The sequence below is a fragment of the Equus przewalskii genome, chromosome 6 (assembly GCF_037783145.1).
Source record: "Equus przewalskii isolate Varuska chromosome 6, EquPr2, whole genome shotgun sequence".
Taxonomy (NCBI): domain Eukaryota; kingdom Metazoa; phylum Chordata; class Mammalia; order Perissodactyla; family Equidae; genus Equus; species Equus przewalskii.
Window position 1 is genome coordinate 60,482,687 of NC_091836.1, and position 25,091 is coordinate 60,507,777.

Here is a 25,091-nt window from a genome sequence, read left to right on the forward strand (position 1 = left end):
CAGATAAGTGTATAAGCTCCTTTCTGGGAGATACCAGTGAGCTGAAGCAAGGCTAAGGGATAGTGACAAGATGGCACCCATAGACTTGTTCCTTTAAAGTAGCTCCATAGGCCACTCAATGTGTGCCAAAACTGAAGCCTGCCCCTCAGTCTGAAGCTCCATGGCTTTCTGCGAAAGAAGCCACTTTGCTACAATTGCCATGGTCCCATGGGACCCAGGAATGCAAGCCCCTCTACCTCTCAGCACCAGGTGATCCAAGGGGTAGCCCCTGGGCACCAGATGCATGTAAAGCTCCCCTCGAGGAGACACTGGTGCTCTGGAGCAAGGCAGAAGGTGAGCTCAAAGATAGCGCTGCTCTCTGAGGTCTCTGGAAAGGATTACCGTCAGCCCCTAGATGCCTTAGAAGCCTGCCTCTCCAGGCCACAGTCAAGATGACTAGCAAAATAGGTCTCCTTTGTAGAAAGACTGAACTCCTAGGTCTATTGCCTCTTGCTGTACCCTCGGGGTGGTAGCTATTTAAAAACTCTTTCTTTGTTAGTTATTGTCCTGTGGGACCCACAAGTGTAAGCCTCCCTGGCCACCAGAGCCAGGCCATGTAGAGGTGGCCCCTGGCAGCAGTCACAAAAATCAGGGTTCTAGACAGGTGTATGAGCTCCTTTCTGGATGATACTGATTATTACAGTCCAATGTGACCAGGAATGCAAGTTCCCCTGGCCTCCACAGCCAGGCAATCAAGAGGCATGCCCCTGGGAAGCAGCCACAAAAATTGGGGCACCAGATGTGTATAAAGTCTCCCTTTTGGGAGATACTGGTGATCTGGAAAACAGCAAAGGGACAGCACAAAGATGGTACCTGCCAGCCTCCATCCCAGGAGTGTTTTAGTAGGCTCCTAGATGTGTGTGTTAAATTGGATGCTTGGCCCTCAGGCCAAGGTTCTAATATAAGCAGATGAGCTTCCTTCACTTTAAGTCTGAGCATGATAGTCTGCCTCTGAGCTGGACCCTGGGGTGTGTGAGTCCAAGCACATGAACCCTTTAAGAGGTGTTTCTCAGATCTCTACTGTCTTGTGGGTGTTGGGCCTGGCACCTCTTTGATTTTGAAACTTAAACGTTTTGGGGGCTCATCTCCCAAGTGCATGTCTTAAAAGTTGGGGTGCCTGATATGGGATATGAACCCTTTGTTCCTCAGGGAGAAGCTTGGGTTTTGAGTTCCAAGAGGTCATAGGTCCCCACTCTGGGGGTGGGGTTTATGGCAAGATTGTGTTCCAGCCTCTCCTACCTGCTCTGATGTGATTTTCTTTTTGTTTGCCCAATTTGTAATTGTCACTCAGCCAGCCTTTAGGTTTTTTTAAAAGGAAATTGTTTCACATGTAGCAGTATGTCCATGGGAAGAGTTGAGTTCAGGATCTTCCTACATCATCATCTTGAACCCCAAGCCCCCACCTTCCTCTGGTGTGCAGCAGGAGGCAGAGAGGGGCTCTCCCAGCCTTAGATCTCAAGAAGGACAGGATCCCTGATTGCTCCCTTCACTTTGAGATCTATTTCCACTCTGCCTCTAGACAGCATTTTCTTGAACCAGTTCCTCAAGCCCCAATTCCTACATGGCATCGATGCAAAGATGGCCAAGTGATACATTCACACACAACGGAGAATAACATTTCTCAATTTAGGGAACACAAATCTTTTACAACGGTCAGTAAGCAAACCTATCCTTTGCTCTGGAAGTAGACATTATTTCTATCATTCAAAGCTGTAATTATACAAAGATTCTTGAAAGATAGTCCAGAACAAAGGCACTCAGTGCCTCTGCTTGTTCTGAGGCTCTAACAGGTACCATAGAGTAGATATTCCTGTGAGTATGAGAACTGATATAAGATGAGATCAACCCTTCTGTCTTGATCTTCCCATTAACCATGTTCAGCTTTTACCAGATCTTCAATTTACATTTGAATAATCCAAGTTCAACACTCCCTGGTGAAAAGCTTTGAAATTTATAAACTTGCCTTTGAATAACTGTCCCATTTTATGTTTTCTCTTTGGGAGCAATAGAAAGATGGATTAGACAGTGCATTCATATTCTAAAACTGCGATAAGCAATATCTAATAATATTTATTCAGGTCTCATATTTTAATGGGCATGTTAAAATTTTGAAAAACATTTAATTCATGTTGCAGAAAGCAAAAAGTATTGATTTTTTAAACTTTTTTTAGCTTGTAGGTTGCAGTGGACCAAAGGAAAATGCTTCATGTATTGAGCAAAATAAAGACAATCAGTGTTTTGAGAATGCAACTGACAAAAAGACAAGTGTAAGTGTTAGAGTGTTTTCTTTGTTTCTGTGTTTAATGGGCAAGATATGTTTTGTACTCTGTGGCGTATAACCTGATTTCTGGCCTTGGCCTGGTCAGCGTATTGGGTCTTCCTGTTATTGAGCTGAGATGGACTGTGTATCATTTTGAATAGTTGTGTGTTTTCATTTTGAGAATTTTGTTTTCTGTGTTTTGATGTATATTTTTAAGTTGCTGGTGATCACACAACCATTTTGTAAGCTACTTCACTTCTCTTGTCTGGTTCAGGCCTTCTAAAAAACTGTCACACTACCCTTTGGTAGTGGTTTTCTGGTCCTATTGGGGTGTTTTTTTTTTTTTGGCAATATCTTCCCCTAAGCAATCTGAAAACTACTTCAGCCATACTTTTTTTTATGATTGTCATCATGTGTGTTTATTCAAGATGGGAAATCAAAATCAATCATCTACAGAGTAATGTTAAAGAGATTATAGTGCTTTGTATGATGAAATCAAGAAGAACTTGAGTCCTGGGAAAGTATGTGTATTTCCAAGTACAAGTATTTTACTAATCGGCAACTCAGATTTAATTTATTTCTGATCAGTGGTCACAAAGTGATCTTTATTTACTTTGGCCCAGTGATATAAATTGGGGTTCCATTCTCCACTTTATTAATAAAAACACCAAGTTTAATCATGAAAACAATGAAAATAAATCACAAATATTATTTTTATGAACATGGATTAAGTATTTAAAGCATACATAAAATTCTTTTGGGAGATTATTTCACAGGAATTGGATTTTTTGAGACTTCTTGAAATATACCTTTAATGATGTTTCTTCTTGTCTTTCTTCTAAATCTTCTGTTAGCAAGCAGAGACAGTCTACATGGCTGCATAGGCCTGCAAGTTGCCTTCAAATATAGGGTGATATGTCTACTGATACTCAATGAGTGGTAAACGTCAGTAAAGGAACAATTTCTCTGTTGAGTATCATTTATAACTAGGACTGATTTTCTGGCATTGCCAATTGATTGAGCCTCCTGCTCTTGACTTGGTCTTGGGATTTGGACAGAGTTCTGAGTCAATCCCAATTATGAATTTTGATCATTACTGTGAGGAATTTTGTTAAAATAAGAAAGGTTGTATGGTGAATTGTCCTTCCCTTTTTAAGGAAATCGTGGAACCTAGAGACAAATTTAACTAGTCACCAGTTTATAGAATACTTCTATAAAAGACCATTGTCTCCTCTGCTGAAAAATGTTTTCGTTTAACATAGAAGCTGTTATTTAAACTATTTGAGACTGTTATAATATGCTAAATGTGCTTCCAGGAAAGGAAGTCATCTAATTTGGCAGCTGCACTGTTTTTCTCCAAAGGAGGAGAGGGAGAGTGGACATCCATACTGGGTTCATGAATACTTAGAAAACAAATCTTCAGACTTCCTGACTGTCCAAGAGGATATTTGTATTTTTGCTTCCTGAAAATGAAGTCATCAGGCCGTAGTAGGATACAAATGTGCCAACTTGTCAAGCAGCTAAATTAAATAAGTGCTGGCAAATATGTTAGGGAAACTTTTGTGTTTTTATCATGGGAAAACATATTGCTAGCCTATGCTGTTTAAACTCTAAAATCTTCAGTTTCTTTATCTGATAGGCTAGTTATGAGGCTTTAATGAGATCCTGAAGATGAACATGTTTAGTATTGCCTGGTGAATAGTAGGTTTTCATTCTGTTGAAACGAATTGCAAGTCTTATATTTATTTTATTGAGGTGGTGGACTCTGTTACAAATAGTTCTTAGGTTTTTCTTGAATTCATGCCCATATTACGTAATTAAGAATCTATAACATTTTTTTCCCTGGAAACCACTTGGCCAAGAAGAGGCTCCTGCTTTGCTGACTGATTTCTACTTGTCACTGTTCAAAATAAGTTCTGGTTGAATTAAAATAAGCATAAAGTGAGAATTTCTTAATTATCTTAAGAAAAAACTTAATTATGTAACAAACAAAAGAAGAGTCATGATTATTGTGTGAACCTGTTGTTGTAACTGTTTAGTTCATAGGCCATTCTTCAAAGGTTGTTGACAGTAAATCACAATTTGGAAATCACAACTGTGTAGATCTAATAAACATGACACTGGACTTTGGCTTCTTCATCTTCAGAATTAGGGTATTAGATTAGATTATTCCTAAGGATTCTTCCACATCTAAAGTCTAATCATTCTATGACTGTCAATAGCAGACAATAAATTATATTGTATAAATAGAGGACCCACTGATAATATAATTAAAGTATTTTAGCCAGCAACAGCTAATGAGCCTCACACAAATTTAAACTTATGTGATAGATATATATCTAGAACAATAGGAATAGCTTCATTAGGCCGCATTAACTTTAGAAAATTTCAACAACCCCATTCATAGGCCAGTAGTTCTTGAAGTATGGTTCCTCAACCAGCAGCATTAGCCTCCTTTAGGGACTTGTTAGAAAAGTAAATTCTTGGGCTTCACCCTAGACCAACTAAATCAGAAATGCTGGGGGTGGGACCTAGACATCTGTGTTTTAATAAGCCCTCTAAGCGATTCTTAGGTATGCTACAATTTGAGAACCACTGCTATGAGTAATAAACCTTGGACTTCTCTCTGGGGAGTCACTCACCGTCTTTCCTGTCACATGCTCTAAACCAGTCAATTTAGGGAAGGCCTAGAAAGTGATTTGAAGATTTATAAGGCAATTCAGATAGGAAGAATTGTGTATTCTTTAGGTTTCTTGTTTGTGTTTCTCATTTGTTCAGTGATATGCCCAAAGAACTCTGGAGGCTGATTTTCTAACATCATTCAGAAACACATGTTAGTGTCCTTTATTGCTCTCTTCTCTTTCTCAGTTGCCCACTTTTGACTATAACTTAATTCATAACAGTCTTCTGGAAGCTATTTTGCCAGATGGGAGATATCTTCCTTAAAGCTATTGATCCATAGAAATCAGATCAGAAATAACTTTCAATGCATTCCTTATCTGTGTTCAGTGGGGAAACTTCCCCCCTCTTTGTTATACTTTTAGCCTAATTTCAATATGTTTGGAGGTGCTTCTCTCATTATTAAGGCTTACACAATTGATTTCAGCTCCTTTCAAAGCAGTGTTTTCAGTCTTGCTCCAGTTTAAGGCTTAAGTGAATCATGATGTTGCCACCTGTCATATGATGTCCAAAACCCTGAATTTAGAAAGGGCAATACAGTTTCCCAAATTTGTTGTTGATATGTTTTTCAGAACAGATGAAATTATGTAAATAAGGTAGGAAAATTAAAATATGGAAAATGAAAACAAAACCTCATTAGGAATTTTAGACCTATATTGTTGGAGAAATATTTTATATTTAATATAGTTCCTTCATTTTTATTTTATTCCTATTGATGTGGGGTTGGTGAGCCGAGGAGTTGAAAGAAAGATTTCTTGGACTCTCAAGATCTGGCAGTAGTGCTCTTTTCATTTGGAGAGTAGTGTGAAATAGCATGGGGACAGGACCCATGGGCAATCAGAGCTTCTGCTGCCCTGAGTTGAGGGTTAGGGCTGATTTTATAAGGCATGGGTACGTGACTTATTTTTACTGGAAAAAAAGAAAAGACATCACTATTATTTCCTTTAAACAATTTTAAATAATTAGAAGTACCTTTAGGAGTATGTTCTGTGTTTAAGTAAACCTAGCAAACAAAAGGAAAGTTTGGTGATTGAGTCTTCAAGAGTCCTAGTGAGAAAAAAATAAGGATTTTTAATCAGATCATAGAAAGAGGAGGGAACCAAAGAAAGAATTGACAAGACTTGGTGACTAAGTAGATTGAGAGTTGAGTGATATCACAACAAAAATGGGGATATTTATGTTGACTAATAGATAAATAGGGTGAATTAAATGATGACATCTTAAATTTGAGATAATACTGGAACAGCTAAGAGGAAATGTTTTGAGAGAAGTTGGACATATTAGTTAATAACCAAGTGTGACATCAAAAGTAGGACAGTATGATAGAGAGAAAGAGCAAAAGATCCAATCAGAGACCAGAGTTTGTTTCTTAGCTCTACCACTAATTAGTCCTGTGACTTTGAGCAGATAAATGACCTCTATTTTTATTTGTAAAATGTAGATAATACCTATTTGTGCCTATCCTATAGAGGTTTAATCAGGATCAAATGAAATAGTTATATGTGAAGGGACTGACAACTAAGTGCTCTGGTTATTGCGTACATTTGGAGACATGACCAGAGTACTAAATGCCTCTTAGAAATATTTTGTTTGAGATAATATTTAAGTTGTTTGGTATTGTAAATCTAATTTCTTAAGCAGAAAACAGATTCTAGCCGATCTTGTGAATTAGAAGTGGTTGGTAAAAGGACTTAGTGGATACTATGCAAATACTACAATGGATGGGACAGAAAGTTCAGTGCCTTTTAACAAGAACAAATAGGTAACAAGGTGGAGAGAAACTTGACTATAGGAAATGCATCAGACTGGAAAGGAAGCATGGTATAGGGATGAGTCATAACTGGAAGCCAGGGAACTTGGGTCATTGTCTTTGTACACTTACTGTCTGAGTGTTCTTGGGCAAATCACTCGGCTTATTTGTGCCTCAGTTTCCTAATCTAAAGTTAAGGGCTTTGGTTAAATAATTTATGGGTCCTTTTAAGTAATAATACATTCGTAACACTTTGATAGAATAGGGAAATTATTGTAGAGAATCCCTATATTGCCCTTATTTTTTTTAAGACTAGAATGTATCTGTTAATGTACTCTGTTAAACACCACCACATTCCTTTTTTTTTTTCCTAAACCTCCCAGGAATTTGCAGTAATCTTGGAGAGGGTTTGTTTGTTTGTTTCTTGGTAAGGAAGATTGGCCCTGAGCTAGCATCTGCCACCAATCTTCCTCTTTTTGCTTGAGAACATTGTCACTGAGCTAACATCTGTGCCAATCTTCCTCTATTTTGTATATGGGATGCCACCATAGCATGACTTGATGAGGGGTGTGTAGATCCGCGCTTGGGATCCAAACGCACGAACCCTGGGCTGCCAAAGCAGAGTGCACAAAATTAACCACTACACCACTTGGCCGGCCCCAGTACCTTCTGATTGAGAATAATTTTGCAGCTCAGCTCTATTTCTCTATTTACTCTCCTTGCAAATATTTATAAGGAAACTTCTTTTCCTTAATGCTACTCAGCCATGGAAAAGAGGATTTTTATGTTTGTTTTAGGGAATGAGAGCAGAACGAGGACTCCCTTGCCTTTATATGTGTACATTAGATGCTCTCCATGGTCCTTATTTTAAAAGTGATGTTCTGAGTTAATCTTCCTGGAGAACTAAGTTAAAAAATACTACAGAATCAGAGGATTAAAAGTAAGTTTAATGGTAATCCAGGGCAATGACTCTCCTCAGTCTTAAATCTCCTCTATTGCTGCCTTGCTAAAGGGGAATCTATCATCTGCTGGAAAGCCTCTAGTTAGAGGATATTTACTACCTCCCAAGGTAGCTCATTTCATCTGGGTAAGTTTAAATATTATCTGGATATTCTTTTTATTAAACTCATAATACTCAAAGTATTTTAGCATTGAGTATATTTTCTACTTTCCAATGTCAGTGAAAGTATAATGGCAAACTTCTAAGTATCTGGAATTAATGGAGGAATAATCTCTCTTTTTATTGGAAGTCTGTTTTGTCCATGGCTGTATCACCAGTGTTTAGAACAGTCCCCAGCATACAGCAGATGATAACTAACTGTGGTCAACTCTGTCTAATTTGGTTTACTAATTTAAAACATAGAATGTAATTACTCCTCATTTCCAGGTTGATGAAGATGTTGTGCTTTCTCTTTGAGCATCTTTTAGTGCCTCAGGGTCAGTGTTCTGCCTATTCAAGATCAATGACTAGACTTTTATACTAGCATTGCAGGAGATCTGGATTTTGTGTTACGAACTCTGACATATTCATAAAGCTATATTTAATGAGTAAATCCAAATATCAATTTGTTCATTTACTAGCTGCCTCTAAAGCAACACAATTACTACAGAAATGAGATTCTGGTCATTTGATGTATCTGTATTTAGGGACCTGGTTTTTACGTATGTTTGAAAACAGTGAAGTATAGTCTGTTTCAGATATAGAGCACTTAGAACCAAACATTTGAAGTTTATTGTGTTTACTACCTGGATCAGTGAGTTCAATGATTTTGAAAGTAATAGCAGATCACCATTATATCAAAGAGAGGGTGGGACTTGGAGTTAGATAATCTAGGTTGATATCTTGGTTCATCAGCTCAGTCAGTGGAGTGACCACCGTATACTGCTTTACCAGTTCAGTAGTTTTATAAATTTGGGCAATTCAATTTTTATGAGTCTTGATTTCATCACCTGTAAAATTATATTTAATTTAAAGTTGTTATGAATACTTAATGATAACATGTACGTGAATGTGCCTAATCATAGTCTGCTCAATAAAAAGGTAATGCCGAATCTGAAAACTATTCTTTATTTTATAAATTCATAAATACTAAGATTACTACAAATCACATCTTTAGAAACCAAGCTATATTAAAAGCAATAGAGGGAAAATTTCCTGTTGGACTCTTGATTCTAACCCTATTTTAAAAGTAAGAGTTTCCTGGGGCCGGCCTGGTGGCGTAGCAGTTAAGTTCACTCCCCCTGCTTGGGCGGCCCAGGGTGCACTGGTCCAGATGCTGAGTGTGACCTATGCACTGCTTATCAAGCCATTCGTGGCAGATGTCCCACATAAAAAATAGAGGAAGATGGGCACAGATGTTAGCTCAGGGCCAATCTTCCTCAAAAAAAATAAATAAAAAATAAAAGTAAGAGTTTCCTTGTGATGCATCTTATTAATTCCTTCAAAAAAGTTTTCAGGGGCCAGCCTGGTGGTGCAGTGGTTAAGTTTGCACATTCTGCTTCTACGGCCCAGTGTTCGCTGGTTTGGATCCTGGGTGTGGAACTATGCACCGCTTGTCAAGACATGCTGTGGCAGGCGTCCCACATATAAAGTAGAGGAATATGGGCATGGATGTTAGCTCAGGGACCGTCTTCCTCAGCAAAAAGAGGAGGATTGGCAACAGATGTTAGCTCAGGGCTAATCTTCCTCAAAAAAAAAAAAGTCTTTAGTTAGCATCTGTTGTATGCTGGGCACTGTTCTAAACACTGGTGATACACCCATGGACAAAACAGACAAGCTTCTTGCTCTCAGGAATAAATTTCAAATAGAGGTTATAGTAAGATATGAATAAAAAGGTTATTTCAGATTGTGATAGTGGCTATGAAGGAAATAAATAGGATTATGTAATGGACAATGATGGAAGGGAATCTAATTTAATTAAAGAGGTCAGTTGGAGAAGGTCTTAGTGAAGTGGTAGCATTTAAGCAGAGACCTGAATGGGAAGAAGGAGCCAGCCATGTTATGATCCAGGGGAAGAGAATTTCTGGTAGAGGGAACAACAAATTCAATGCCCTGAGGAAGAGTGAGAGTGAAATACTGTATTTGGGGAACAGATAGCAGACCAGTGTGATGGGGTTAGGGAAGGTAGAGTGTGGGAAGGGCATTCAGCTTATTACTGAGGTCATTTATATTAACTTGAAAGCAAAATTGCATCTCAGACCATATAGCTTTTTAGATTTGTCGCTTGTGCACAGCTATTTGGATTTCTGGATTCTATTCAACTCATAGCAGCGTATAATAGTAGGAAAAATTGAACCTCATAAGGAATGTATTTGATGTTCAGCAAAGTTTATATAAACTTTGATTTGTTAGGGAAACAGAACTTTTACCGAATGTTTTCATCATTTATAGTTTATTTACCTATAATTATCTAAATTTCAAATGTTGTTTAGATTTTAACGATAATAATAAGGGGGGGAGTTATATGGTTGTCAATTAGCTATGCTCCAATTCATTTATATAAGCAAAATTGACATGCAATTATGATCCATACAATTAAAAACCATTGTGAGAAAGTAGGTGAAAAAGTGACCATTTCTTGATTTCTGTAGGAATTTTTGATTCACTTAAAATTTTCCTTATTTAATTTTTATGTTTCTTTTACAAAGACATACACACATTTAACATGCATAAAATGCATATACTCCTGTCTTTCATGAATTATTTTCAGGATCCAGTACTATCTAGATAATATTTTATTATGGAAACTCTCTGAAAAAGTCGGTTATTTTCTAGTTGATCCTAATTTTCTATTTGCCCCTGGAGAGTTTGGAAATGAGGGCAGGCATTTTGCCGTGACCTGCCTGCAGACTATTTATTTTACTAAGCTAACCAGCTTTGCGCATGTCATTCATGCGCCTGCTGTCCTGGGTGTATGAGGAACAGACAGACGGGGATGGGAGTCCACGTGGGTGGATTTCTTCAGTTATTTCCTTCGGAGCTAATCTTTCTAAGATTAGTGGAGTCCATTCCTTCTGGGTTTCTCCTAAGGCCCTTATAAGCTACAAATTTCTCAGTATAGGAGCCTAGAGATAGACCTGTCTTTTTAGAGGGATCCCAAGTTGTTTGTAATTAGTCTGCACAGAGTTCAAGCTACCTTTGGCTAGAGGGGGCATTTTGGATCTGTGTGTACCACACTTTCAGGTTAGAGCCAGGGAAGCAGAAACTGCCTCAGGATTTGAGATATGATGAGATGGAAAGCACACAGACTTTGCACTCTGGTTTCGAGTCACCTAGGTGCTATGTCAGCTACGGCAAATTGTATAATCTCAGGGAGCTTCAGTTTCTTCGTCTATAAAATGAGAATTTCCTTTCTGAGGGTTTTGTGACTATCAGAAATAATATGTATAAAATATCTTCCATGGTACTTCAGATAATAACCCCTTGATAAATTACTTCTATTATTAATAAAAATGCTTATATTTATTACTGTTTTTCTATCACAAGGGCAAACACCTAGTTTTAGCAGCATCTGTGGTTGTTGCAGCACTTCAGCTGGACTGCCCTTTTCCATTATAGATCAGATTGTTCCAAACCAAACTTCTTGCATTAGACTGGATTTGCAATAAAAATATTTGTAGTTGCAAATATCTTGAGCTATATGCATCAATCTATTTCTTTCTTAAATATATATAATATACATTATATATATTCTTTCATATATATATAATAGTTACTGTATGCAATATGGTTCTTATGTGGACAAAGAATGCATATTGTAGGTATTTCAAAATCTATCAAGAAAAATAAATGGCATAACTGGAACTCTGATCATTATTTAATTCCAAAAATATTTATTTTGTACCTTTTAAGAGCAGGTACAATGCTAGATGACAGAGATATACATTATATCTGCCCTCAAGTGGCTTAGATTCTAGGAGAATAAGCACAGGATATATTTCACTACTCGAGATTTTTTTCCTGTTGGAAACAACATAAAAGTAATTCATTTAAATGGTTAAGGTACAGGTTTAACACAAGTAATTTACAATAGTAATTTTCTGATGCCAAGCTTCCAATGATAGATTTTACTAAGAATCAATATATTTGTGGCTTGATATCATTAACCTTAAGGAGTATCAAGTAGAGCCGTTTGCAGGCTGTGACTTTATATCTTGCCAAATACTTCTTGTGAAGTCACAGGCCTAATTGAGCTCTATGTCTGCAAAAAATATGCTTTAATTGGATACCTTGTTAATTTTAAAAATAAAAGAATGTTTCCCTTGAGGTGAAGGAGTGGATTATCTTCTATCATCTTTATGGCTGAGGAAAATCAATGGAAGGCAAGCTATTTGCAAAGTAGAAAGCTGCATCCTAGATGGAAGTACACTTTAAAATGTTAGCTCTTTACTTTTATCTAAACATAGAAACATTAGCTAATTAATCATATGTGGTAAATACAACCTAATGATTATAGAACATGTTTATTCTATATGCTTTTATAGCACATTTGTACACACTTAACGTTAGGTGAATCATGCTCTTTTTTTCCCCAGGAGAGACTGTGTGGTCAGTTTGTGAAATGCCTGCTCTAAAGTACTTTTATTTAATGAAAACTCTTTGAATGTGTTCATGTAAGCTGATTGTAGAAAGATGAAAGATATTACTGATTCACTTCTTTTTCAAATATAATAGAGTGCATATAATTCTTCTTCCTCACAACTTGTAGCTAACTTCCGTGAGTCCCTCTCAACTCAGCTCAAGGCTCCTCTCTAGAAAGCCTTCCCTGACTACTCCATTCTAGGATAAATGCCTCTCTCTGCTTTGTGATTCTCAAATACCTCAGTGCTTGCTGTACTGTGCTATAGTTGTCGATTCACTTGTGGGCAGGGATTCTGCTAGTTTGTTTTCACCCTTGTGTTCCCACGTAAGTCCATTAAGTATATTTGTTGAAAGAAGGAGATACTAGACTTGGGGCTGGCCCCGTGGCCGAGTGGTTAAGTCTGTGCGCTCCGCTGCAGGCGGCCCAGTGTTTCGTTGGTTCGAATCCTGGGCACGGACATGGCACCGCTCATCAAACCACGCTGAGGCAGCGTCCCACATGCCACAACTAGAAGGACCCACAACGAAGAATATACAACTATGTACTGGGGGGCTTTGGGGAGAAAAAGGAAAAAATAAAATCTTAAAAAAAAAAAAAAAAAAAGAAGGAGATACTAGACTAGGCAATGGGAATATAGGGTCAAAACTGCCTTTAAAGACCTCTTAGTCTAGTGGGTGATACAGACAATCAAAATATCATATAGTAAGCCCTCAACAAACATGTTGACTTAGGGAGTGTATATTGTACGCCTGGAACTGTGCTAGATGACTTGCCTTTCATTTCTGTGCGTCTTTGTGGTTTCCAAAGTGCTTTCATCTGTGAACAGCCAGGGTCAGAAGACTAATCAGTCTCCTTCTGCCAGTTTGCCCATGTCTTACCTTTTTCCACTCTAGGAAAATGGAATGTAGTTTCAAAGGTACCTTTCTTCCAAGGATACCTTGTGAAATGTCTATCTTACTCTGCTACCCAATTTACTTCCTATTTCTAATCTCTGACTGTCTCTGCTCTGATCATGACTAACAAAGCCCTAGACTTGCAATAAGTTACTAGGTATATGTCCTTGGAAGTCATTTAAACTTTCAAGCTGGTGAGAATGTCACAAGTGCTTTGTCAACTCTAAAGTGCTATAGGAATATAAGGCCTAATTAGTTTGAAGACGAATATGACAATCAGCATCAATAGTATATTAGATGCTTTGGTTGTGTCAGGGAAGCGCTCTGATATCTGGGATTGCTCAAGAATGTGATGTTATATGTACTCTGAGACAAACTTAGGAAGTATTGAGTTAAATTAATTATCGTGATGATGTAATAAATGGGGAGGGGAATAGGCAAGTGATCCTTCTTTAACCTTTTCATATTACTGAACCATAAGACAGTCACCTAATTGAAAGGACCAGAGCATAGTTTTCATTTGTATTGCTTAACCTGAAAATTATCTGAAGTTTATTACACCAGAAGGATAACAGTTCAGAGGAAATTATTTTTTATCTATAAATAATTTTTGAACCATTTTTTTTTTCTTCTCTGAACACATATCTGATTTGCTGTGAACTTCTTTATTTTTTAAATCTTTAGAAACAGTGCTCTCATTCTGGTAAAATAATGACATGTCAATTTCTGAGACACTCATCTATTTAGCAATCAGGAGGATATTGAGGTTAGAGACTGAATAATTCATGAAAGGTAGAAGAGTCTTATGTGTCCCTCCTTTTTTCAAATTGTTTATTGTAGAAAATACGCTTTTTATAAAAAACGAGGCGGAGTTCAGGGGGGTGGGTGGGGCGTGGTTTTACTGGTATCTTAAAGAGGTAATTACAGTGTGGACATTTCTTCTTGATGTTGTCATTGGTTCCGTTGACTATATGTATTTTCTTCCTAATGAAAATGACACATTGATTTTTTCTTTTTATTGGTCAGGCAGTACTTTCCATTCTGTCATATGCTTTCTCTCATTCCCCCCTTCTCTCTGCACCCCTGTTTCTTTCTTTCTGTCTCAGTCTGTCTCTGCCTGGGTGTCTAAGAGAATGAAAAAAAAAGCATATTATTATCCAGAGTGATGCTTGTCAGGCACCTCAAAGGCAGGCGATGTAGCAATTTCACTGGAAGAAAGGGAGGGATTTAGGGGAAGGGGGAGGGTTAATCATTTGCTGCAGAAGGGAGCACAAAGCTCTGCCCACGTAATAAGTGCCTACAGGCAGCCAGCGAGCAGAGAAAAGTTTGGGAAAGAACTCATTTTTTGTCTCTCAGAATGTGGAACTTTTGTAAGCATTTTGGAACCTCCTCCCACTCCAGTATTATAATATACTTATCTGTTGAAATATTCAGGTTGTTTGTGTATTCACATACATCATAGACAACACAAATCAGTACACAAATAAAAGAAGAAATCTAATGTCTGCTAAGTTAGACCTACAAATCTGCAGGGTTTTTTTTTAAATAAAAGTCCTGGCCCAATTTTCTTTATCCAGCTGTTAGTCATTTGTAAGAAGCTGCCCTTGTAATTGCAAGTGAGTTGAGATGTGATGCATGCGGCACCGCATGCACCTTAGCTTTTCAGTCATATCTTTCGAGTCATTTAGACTCCGGGAATCATGCTCATAATAAATAGCTTTTTATTACCTAAAGCCGTTGTTCTGGCAGCCGAACGACAGCCCTTTGATAGATGGGCCGGGTAGTTTTTTTGTGTTGTGCTTACTCAGAGTTGTTAGTAGGAAAGACGAAGGCAGCAAAGGGGGGACTTTGGCAAAGGAGATCTTATGGGTATACTGAAGCAGCAGATCAGAATTCAGAAACAAGAACGAGAGCTGAAATGTGATTCTCTGGTGCTTGGTGTAACACTCATCTCCGCGATAGAACTGTGCGAGGCACTCACAGGAGCCTTGTTCCGATCACGGAATCCACTAAAGGACCATGCAGCCGCGGAGCCCAGCAAGCCACCGGGAAGTTTTGTCGGAGCTGATTTCTAGGGGATTTTCCGGTGCCTAGGAGAATCCTGCTTGCCTTGAGCTCTATGGAGGAGGGCTCGAGTTTCCCATGAGGGGCCCCCTTGAAAAAGCCGTCTGTGCAGAATCCAGGCACTGCTTCTCTCTGTGTGATATTTACCAAAAGGCTTTTCTCACCTTTGCTGATTTGCTGGTGTGATTTCCATGTACTGAGTCCTGTGTAGGGATCCAGGATGGATTGCCTGTGCATTGTCACCACAAAGGTAGGATAGGAAACAGGGCTGTTGTTGTGTGCAGCATTTTTCTATTATTATTCTGGTCCTATAATTAAACAGCTCTGGGGTGCTGCCAGTTCGTGAGATAAAATGATTAGTGTAATTTACTTTGCTGGGCATTTTGTTCCCCATGAGGGTCTAAGGGTCCTGTCTTTATTGATTTCAACTTATTAAAGTGATATTGTGTGTTTGTGCAAATGAAAGGAGAATTTGCCTGTGTTTTTTATGGCAGGATTTGCTTTTGCATTTATTTATAGCTCAGTGTTAAAATATCTATAGTAGTAGTGTAGCTTACACATCATTTTAACATAACATATCAGGGTAGTCTTTCTGAGTGTGATAATTAGCTTTTCATTTAAAAAGCATGTCTTCTATGCTTGAAGAAGCCAATCAGCTTTACTGTGGCTTGACATATTGTTTCTGATTGGAGAATTCTGATATTCTGCGTTTTAGTGATTTTTTTAAAGGAAAAAATATTTAGGCCCTGATTTGAAACAAACAAACAAACAAATACAATATTTATGTTGAATTGATGCTCTCTATTTTGATTAGAAGTAAATGAAGTATTTGCATTGTTGAAAATAAAATTAAAAGTGAGAATGGAATAAAATCAATAGGTAATCCTTTTATGAGTTTACAGAAAATTAAAAATTTCAAATGCATTTTATTTTATTCTGTCATCAGTTCTAAATAATATGTTTAAATTTCATAAATATTGGTTATTTGAATAGAAATTACTATTATTTTTAGAAAAAACTAATTAAAACACATTCATTCGCTCGCTGTTCATTTTGCATGTAAGGATATCATGAGTTAATTTGAGCTATATCATTCAGTATCTCACATTGATTGTACAGCCATTAAACATGACAAAATCAATAGCTTAGTGCATGAGACTCATTAACTGTAGATTTTCCGCTGTGATCTCTTTTTACCGCTAAAGAAAAGATTATTTAATTTTGAAGCCACAAACCAAGTTCCCCATATTATTACCTTAAATATTTTACTTTTACAGATTATATATCAGAAAATCTTAATGGATATTTTCCCATAAGGCCTAGTATCACATGGCAGCTTCAGTTGATGTTAATGGATTTGAAGCCATCAAAATTTCTAGTTGGGTTAGTTGCCCAGGCCTCAAATTTAGATGAATACCTTACTTTACTTATAAAAATTGCCAATCATCTCATTGAGTTTTTCCACTTGTCAGTAAAAATAAACTAAATTGTTTTGAAAAAAGGAAGTAAGTGGGGAATTGTATTTCCTTACGTAAACTAGGAAAGGAAGTAGTCTCTTAAGTGTGTTTTACTCTTCCTGAAGTTTTACACTCAGTGTTACTTTTCTTGAGAGAAAACTGTCAAATCTGACCTGCATGTGTTTCATAATTATTTATTTCGAAATCATAATAATTGCAGCTTCTGTGAAACATAATTAGTACTTTAAAAATAAGTTTTAAAAAGTTATTAATTAGAATTCAAAACTTGAGTCTGTTGTATTGAACAAGTTAAAGCAACAATGAAGTCTAAGTTCCTGCAATTTGAAAAACATGATCTATTTTTAAAAAAAAGTCTGTGCTTTATATCCACATACCGAAATATTAATGACTACAGGTACAAAGGTAAGAAATACTATTATTCTGTTTTAAGTGCTGTATCAGAGGAAAATGTCATTATTCTAGTATTTTGATTTATCATATAAATTATACAATTCAACAAGACAAACACCCATGTGAGATTTCATGAATTTGCTGAATTAATTATATTCATGAAAACTTCTAGGGTGGCATGTATATCATCTTTATAGGACAAGCATACTTACAACAAATTTATATTATGATCTTAAATGCTAAATAATGCATGATTAATTTAAAAGCTGCATATAGGTGAGGAGACTTCCCAGAGGACTTTAGAATGCAAATCCTGTGCTCCTCACCTGCCACCACTGGTACTCTTTCTTCCCAAGTGGCCATGCACTTGGAATGCCCTTGCTCCACTTTCCTGGGACTCTTTGACAGGAAACTTGCCAACAACTTGGAAATTTTAATTCTATCTCAGTTCAACCCCAATTTCTTCCTCCTCCAGCAATGAGTCCACTTTCTAGCAGCTCTGGCTGAGATGCTTTCTTCAAGTCTTGCATTGTATAAGCTTTATGTGAGAGTGGAACTTCTAATTACGCTGATCTATCCGAGGCTCCACCTCATCCCCAGCACATCGCAATATCACAAAAAGTTCCGTAAAAGTTTTCAGTGGCAGGGAAACATAAATACTTTCCGTGGTTTTCTTCTTTCTTCCCATCTTGGCATGAAAGACACCGTCCCCTAGGATCCTCTTACGACCTCTGCGCCTGCTTCATTCTCCCACTCCCTTCTATTACATACACTGTAGAAAAAAATTCCTCTTCATGTCTTTGCTCTACACTCTTAAGAATGAGTGTTAGAAGATAAATGAGAGGAGAGATTATGACAAATTGAGACAAAGCACTGCATAATGGCAATATAAAAGGATCTTTTAGAAATACTGGAGTAGTGTTTATATTTTTAGTTTATCTGCTCATAAAAGGAAGGAAATGATTGTGGCACATTTCATAATAATCTAAACCACCTGATAAAATAATCCCACCCTAGATGTCACTCATAAAACTCAGATTTCATAAAGTCTTATGGGTTCCAGTCTGGTCAGATGCTTTGCAGGACCCTTCAGATTTGGGGTAAGATCTTTGAGGCCAGGAAATCATCAGAGCAACCAAAAACACAGAGTTTCTGCCACATGGATCTGAAGGTCTTTTCAGTTGTTCAGATAACTCAGTTTTGTAAGAAAATTGAGTCGTATCTTTTATTTGAATGTTTCTCTCTAGTTTCAATTTCAACTCTTTTGTCACAGATGTCACTACTGAGAAAGAGAAGTTACATGACTTAGTGTGAAGAGCAGGACTCTCGAGCGAGACTTGGATTTAAATTGTTGTTCTAACACTTACTAGCTTTAGAACTTGGATGAGTTTTTAACCTCCCTGAGCCTCAATTTCTTCCTCTGTGAAAAGGGTATGATTTTACCTATGTGTAAGTGATGATGTGGTAAAGTATAAAATGTGCCTAGCACAATTTCTGGTATATGGAAAGAATTCAATATAGGATAAATTATTGAGCAACTCCCAATTTATATCTTTAATCTAGCACTCTTTTTTGGTGTGGTCAGGGAGGAAAATGAAGTCATCTCAATAACAAAGGTTAAATAATTTAGTAATAATATAACACATTTTGTATAATGGACATTTCTTAAATTTGCTTTGAATAATTGAAAGAAGTAATACCAATAATTTTGACAACTAAAATGCAAGGAAAATAATATTAGACTATGTTAAGATGGAAACATACTGTTAGACGATTGGCAAATGGGACAACAGTTCTAGATAGCAAGCAGAATTTTCTGGGCTAAATTTAAGAAAATGCAGGCAGTGAGTAGAATTTTCTTTTGCTCTGTAGAAATTCTCAAGTATCATATATAATAGCATATGGGATTTGATGCAAGAACAGAAGAAATGTGGAACTGTGAAAAATCAAAGTAAATCTGCACTTTGTGACTTCGGGCGCCTAGAAGTATCTGGGCATCAGTGTCCTTGTCTACAAAATTAGTGTATTTTATTGAAACTCTGAAATCCTTCCTTTTCTATCTCTAACCCAGTTTTATTCTAAATTATATTATCTCTGTCAACAAAATTATTCATGTACACTAAATATCTTAAAAAGTAGTAGTCGATGAATCATACATTGGTATCATTTCAGGTGTGCATTAGCCAGACTTATAGACATTAAAAAAAGTTTTAAAATACAATCTACAAAGTCAACTGCAATATATTATGTTAAGTTGCTGTAGTTTTTTAATAAAGGCATGATGGTATGATTAATTTTTAATATGTTTAACAGGTTAATGTGCATAATAAAATTCAAATAGCAGAATGAAAAGTGGACCAGGCAACATAAAGGAAACTTTTATTGATGTTGTTAATACTACATCTGTTCTGTAAATAAGATATCACTCTTTGCCTCCATCAACCCATTATCTTTTACAATAATTAAAGTCACTTAGGATTTCTAAAGGAAAATAAAAGTTGTTGCTAAGGATTTAAAAGATATTATCAAGGCTAATAAGTGTCATATTATTTATTATGACTTTAATAGAAAAAGTGACATGTTGTACTCTTAGAAATGGACTTATCATAGAAATATTGAAAACTACAGTTTTTTGGGGGGTAGGGGGTTAAAATGATTTTTATTTTCTGCCAGAGCTTTATGTAGAGAAAATGAAACAAATCACCAAGGCAACAAATGGTTTACTTGAGTGGAACTATCTTCAGAGAGAAAGCTATTTATTTATGCAGGTGTATAGTTGCATCTGCTCTCATGGTAGAAGCAACACATCCATTTATTCGTTTTATTCATCTAACAATATTTGTTGAATACCTAATATGCACCTGACATATTGGAAGGCATGGGGATACAATGAACAACCTGTTCTCATGGAATTTTTAGTTTAATGGGGAAAACAGTCAATTATAGAAGTAACAGCGATGTGTGATAAGGGGCTAAATATAGAGTGCTGTGGAAATGAGCACAGGGAAACCTAAAGAATCTAGTGGGCTTATTGCAGGGTAGGCAGGGGGTTAGTATCAGGGAAAGGTTTTCTGAGGAAGTGACTATTAAGCTGATATGCAGAATGGAGGGCACAGTGCGGGTGGGAAGAGTGTTTTAGGCAAAGTCCCAGATGTGATAGATTGAGAAAGAGAGAGAAGAGAGAGGATGGCAAATTCAAGAAAAGGAAGGTCAGTGTGCCTGGGATATAAGATGTCCAAGGCGAGTAGCAAGATACAAAGGATGTAGAGATGCAGAAATAGGTAGGGGTCCAGTCATAAATATCAAAAACTTGAGTTATTATTTTAAAGAAAATAGGATTTTCCCTCCATCATTAACACTGGTCCCAAACCCAATTTGCCCTGACTTCTTAGCCTTTTTGTTTCCCTGATTTGAGATATTTCCTTCTATTATCTGCCACATTCCCCTTTGCCCATCCTTATTCCTGTTCAATGAAAATAGTGGTTTTACCTTTCACTAGCTGGATGACCTTGTCTGAACTGTAGTTTTCTCTTCCATAAAATGGTACCTATCTCACAGGGTTGTTTTGAGGATTCAGTGAGATAAAACATACAAAGTACTTGGCATATTACCTTGTAAGGGGTAGGTGTACTGTTTTCTATTGGGGTCCACAGTTTCCCTATCTTTCTATCTTTCCTTGGTGCTCTTTTCATATCTTTTCTTCCATTCACCCCTGTTCTGATACCTGTCATCCCAACCAAGTGTCTGCAAAGTGGCAAGTCCACTGAACAGAGATTGGACAGGGGGCTTAATGAACCAGGGAAAATCTAATGGGTGACAGAGAAAGGCAGAAATACAGCTAATAATAGGGAAACTTTAATCTGGACTTTTTGTGTAGAAAAGTAGGGAAAAGAACCAATGTGAAGAGATTCTATGCCTATATTAGTAACATGGGATTAAGCATTTTAATAGCATAAAACATTTTAGCATATTAATTCCCTTAATATAATAGCTTAGCTTAACTTTCCTTTATTAAGTATTTCCATACAGCTGCCAGAGTGATCGACCTAATACACACAAGTCCTATGGCATTAACTCTCAAGGGGAAACCCTGCAATAGCACGCTATTGAACTCAAGATGAGTGGTTGTCCAAATTCTTACCTTAGTGTACAATTTTCCCTTGACCTAGCACCTGAATTCCTCTCCTGTCTTATCTTCCATCACTCTGCCATGTATTTTATGCTCTAGCAATCTTAAAAATGCATGAACCAGTCCATTACTTATGTCTATGCTACCTTCCACTTCCTTCATTAAACTAATTGACACATTGCTTTGCTGGCTCCCTTCTATTCTCTGAAGGTGTCAGCCACGTTCCTGCTTTGGAGATTTCCACATACTACTCCTCTGTCTAGGTGACTCTGTCCACCTGTCTTAATCCTACTTATCTTCCAGGTCTTTGCATGAACTACCTTTCCTAAAATCTCCAGTTAGATTATATACTAGTGGTATACACTCTCAATTATCCCATATTTCTGCCTATCACAATTCATAATTATACACTGATTTGTGTGATTCTTTTTTCAGCGTCTCTGTCTTGACCAGACAAAAGTTCCATGAGGGAAGAGATTATGTCTATTTTTCTCATTTTCTTATGTGTAATGTCTGGGACACTTCCTGGCACATTGAAGGAACTTGATGAATTTAATCAACTCATTGACTCTTCAGACCAAGCCAATGAAGTAAAATCCTCCCCATCTTAAAGATGAGGCCTATTCACACAACTAAGCAGTTTCAGTTTCGTAGTAGGGATTCAAATCCAGGTCCTTGTGACTCTAATATCCGTGCTCCTATCCACTATCATTGACTCCCGGGTGTATCACTTCAAGGTTATTATTTAGTTAAAACATACTCTTGATACTGTATTTTGGATTTTGTTCCTTCCCAACCTAAATATCTACTTATATAATGGTTAATTTAAAATTACTCAGAATTACTTGTAGATTTGTAGTTTTTTGGACACATATCCACAGCCTGTAAAAGTTAACTTTTAGAAATGAAATAAAATTTTATTATATGAATCATATCAGTCATCTTTAATACATCTGTAATAGTCTTTCTGCCAAACCTGGTTACCAGGATGTTATTCACAACATTAGACCTTTTTGGCACTATAAGTAAAAGCCACATGTGCTATGAAAAGCTACGAATTTGAGAGAATTGTCTTTTATAGGATCTTTAGGTAAATCTTATTTTATGAGACAAATGTGGGTTTGCAAAGGAAATAAGTAGAAATATTATTTTGCAAATCAAATAATATTTAAACATATTTATGGTGCTCACAGTTTAAATAAATCATTTAACTCTCTTTATAAGGTACAAAAAATTTCATCACTCCCTTTTATTATTTGCCCATTAGATCATCTGAATGTAGATACGATTTTCTTAAAGCAGATTACCTATGATTATAGCTGCCTGTCTCATCGCGTGTGTCTGTGTTTCACCAAAGGCAATTTGGGAATGTGCGTTGGAGCAAGGTTCAGAAAATAAAGTTATGGACTTGGTTTGTCATTTATTATCTTATTAATCTTAGATAATTCAGTTTACCCGCCCTGAGCCTTGTATTCTCAAATCTGAAATAGGGATAATAATACTGGTTTATCAGTACTTCCTTCACAGGATTCTTGTACAAAATCAAATGAGTTTATATATTTGAAAATATTAAATACTGTATACATAGGAAGGATGACTATAATTATTGAAAGGAGAAAATCCTAGAGTAAACTTGGATCTTTTATTATGATTAACATTACTTTATGGTGGAGAAAATGAGAGCTGTATCTGTATATGTGTTAGAGCTAATGTTATGCTAATTACAGTGACCAGGCAAATTGGCCTGACATGTCTGAAGACCCTCAGAGAAGTGAGTACTGGACAGTTGGAGAGTAGTTGGCATCTGCCACTGAATTTAGCTTAACGTGGCAGCATAGCGTAATGTTTGAAAGCACAGCCTTTGGAGTCAGTCAGATTCTTGCTGGAGTCTTAGCTCTGCCAGTTATTAGTTCTGTTTCTGGGCCAAATTACCGAATCAACCTAAATCTCAGTTTCCTTATTTATAAAATGAAATAATAATAAGCACTTCAAAGGGTTGTTGTGAGGATTAAATGCAATACTCATTACCACTGTGAATATTGACCGAGTGTATAATATGTGCCAGGCAGTATTGTGAGCAGTAGAGATCTAACAGTGAATAAATCGGACAAGTTTCTTGCCCTCGTAGAACTTACATTCTAGGATAAGGAGATTGGTCACTAGTAGGCACACGAATAATAAACATAATTTCAGATAACAATAACTGCTATAATTTAAAAAGAAGAAAAATAGAATATCTAAAGATGGATGAGTGTAAAAAGAGACGGGGCTACTTTAGATAGAGTGGACAGAGATGTGAAGATCCTGGGGAAGAACATTCCAGATAAAGGGAATAGCTAGTGCAAATATACACCATAGGGCTTAGATAGCAGCTGTGTATAACAGATAGTCACTAAATAGCTGTGGATGCTTCCGTTCCTCTTCCTCATCTTACTCTTTTTCTTCTTCTTTGATGAATCTGAGATTTATAGATAAATTTCATAGAAGGATCATTAATTTAATCAGTTACCACTTTAGTGGCAAGTTCCTATTATGTAGTCATGGTGATGGGGATTTCCTCTAGCTTTGTAGGAGACCAAATATTTTAACCTTTTCTTCCAGTGTGCATTCAAAATTAGTACCAGATTTGAAATCCTATGAAAATAGCCCTCCCCTCAAATACTGTTCTAATACTCCTACCCACACATATTAATTTCTTTGTATCTAAGTAATTCAGTTCTTCAACTAACCTTTCAGGGGACAATAGATTTTGTGAAAAGTTAGTTTGACCATAAATGAGTATTTCTTAGAATTTAGAATTTTATTTACCTATTAAGTAAATTAAGTCAAAAGTTCTAGGAAAACATCAATTCTCTGGAGCCATCTGAGCATAAATTATTCTCCTACTCTATTCTCTGCTCATTGGATAGTATGCCACTATCTCAGATATTGTGGTTAGATGAGTGGGAGTTGTTCTATCCCACTATCAATGCCACTCCCCAGTTGTTATGGTTACATAAGTGGGAGTTGATCTTGATTCTTATTTTTTCCTAAATCCCAATCTGTCCCAATTCCTATTCATTCTTCTTACCTTTCCCATCCTGCCACCCCTATACATTTTCTATGCTGCTAACTGGGATCTTTCTTAAAAAATATACATACACATATATGTATGTATATGCATGTGTATACACACGTGTATAATTTGTATGTTGCAATTCTGGTTAAAACCCCTCAGGGGTTCCTGGCCCCCTACTTTTCCATTATTCAAAGTATGGTCTGTTGACCAGTTGCAATGGCATCCCTTCAGAGCTTGTTAGAAATGCAGAATCTCAAGCTCCAGGCTAGGACTACTGCTGAGTCAGAATCTGCATTTTATCAAGATCCCTAGTTGATTTGTATCCCTAGTTGATTTTGCACATTGAGGTTTGAGAAGCACTGGCTTGCAGGATAAAGTTTGCATGGGTCAACCTCACATACATGGCTCTCTATGTTCTGTCTCTTGTCTAACTTTACTACCACCCTTTATTCCTTAGCTTGAACTATAATCAATTATATTTGGTTCCCCAAACAATCTTAATTCTGTTCTCCTGTTTCTATGTACCGGCTTTGCTTTATTCCTAGAATGCCTCTCAACTCTCTAGTCTGGTGCTTGCTTAATAAACTTCTTCTAAACCTTTAAGACTCAGATCAAATGCGGATGTCTTTGTAAATACCTTCCTTGATACTGCCTTATCAGACTGAGCCAGCGATTCTCCATGTCCTCAGAACAATATCTATATCTGTGTAGTAGCTGTCATCTCGTTGCACAATTAGTTTTTACTTATGCCTATCTCTTGCTAGAATGT

At 36.9% G+C, this 25,091-nt stretch overlaps 1 protein-coding gene across 21 annotated transcripts in view; it reads left to right on the forward strand.

Annotated features, from left to right (window-relative positions):
• The window catches only part of DLG2 (discs large MAGUK scaffold protein 2), a 1,822,408-nt gene that overhangs the window by 358,348 nt on the left and 1,438,969 nt on the right, over positions 1–25,091 (forward strand). For 9 of the 21 annotated variants that reach the window (XM_070625668.1, XM_070625660.1, XM_070625663.1 and 6 more), the window contains exon 4: positions 2,211–2,306. The exons of 7 other annotated variants lie outside the window; for them this stretch is intronic. In XM_070625668.1, the coding sequence (XP_070481769.1) occupies positions 2,211–2,306 (96 nt within the window). Of the gene's footprint in view, positions 1–2,210; positions 2,307–14,809; positions 15,518–25,091 lie in introns of those variants that run through there. 5 more of the 21 variants (XM_070625674.1, XM_070625678.1, XM_070625687.1 and 2 more) reach the window with 3 other exon arrangements.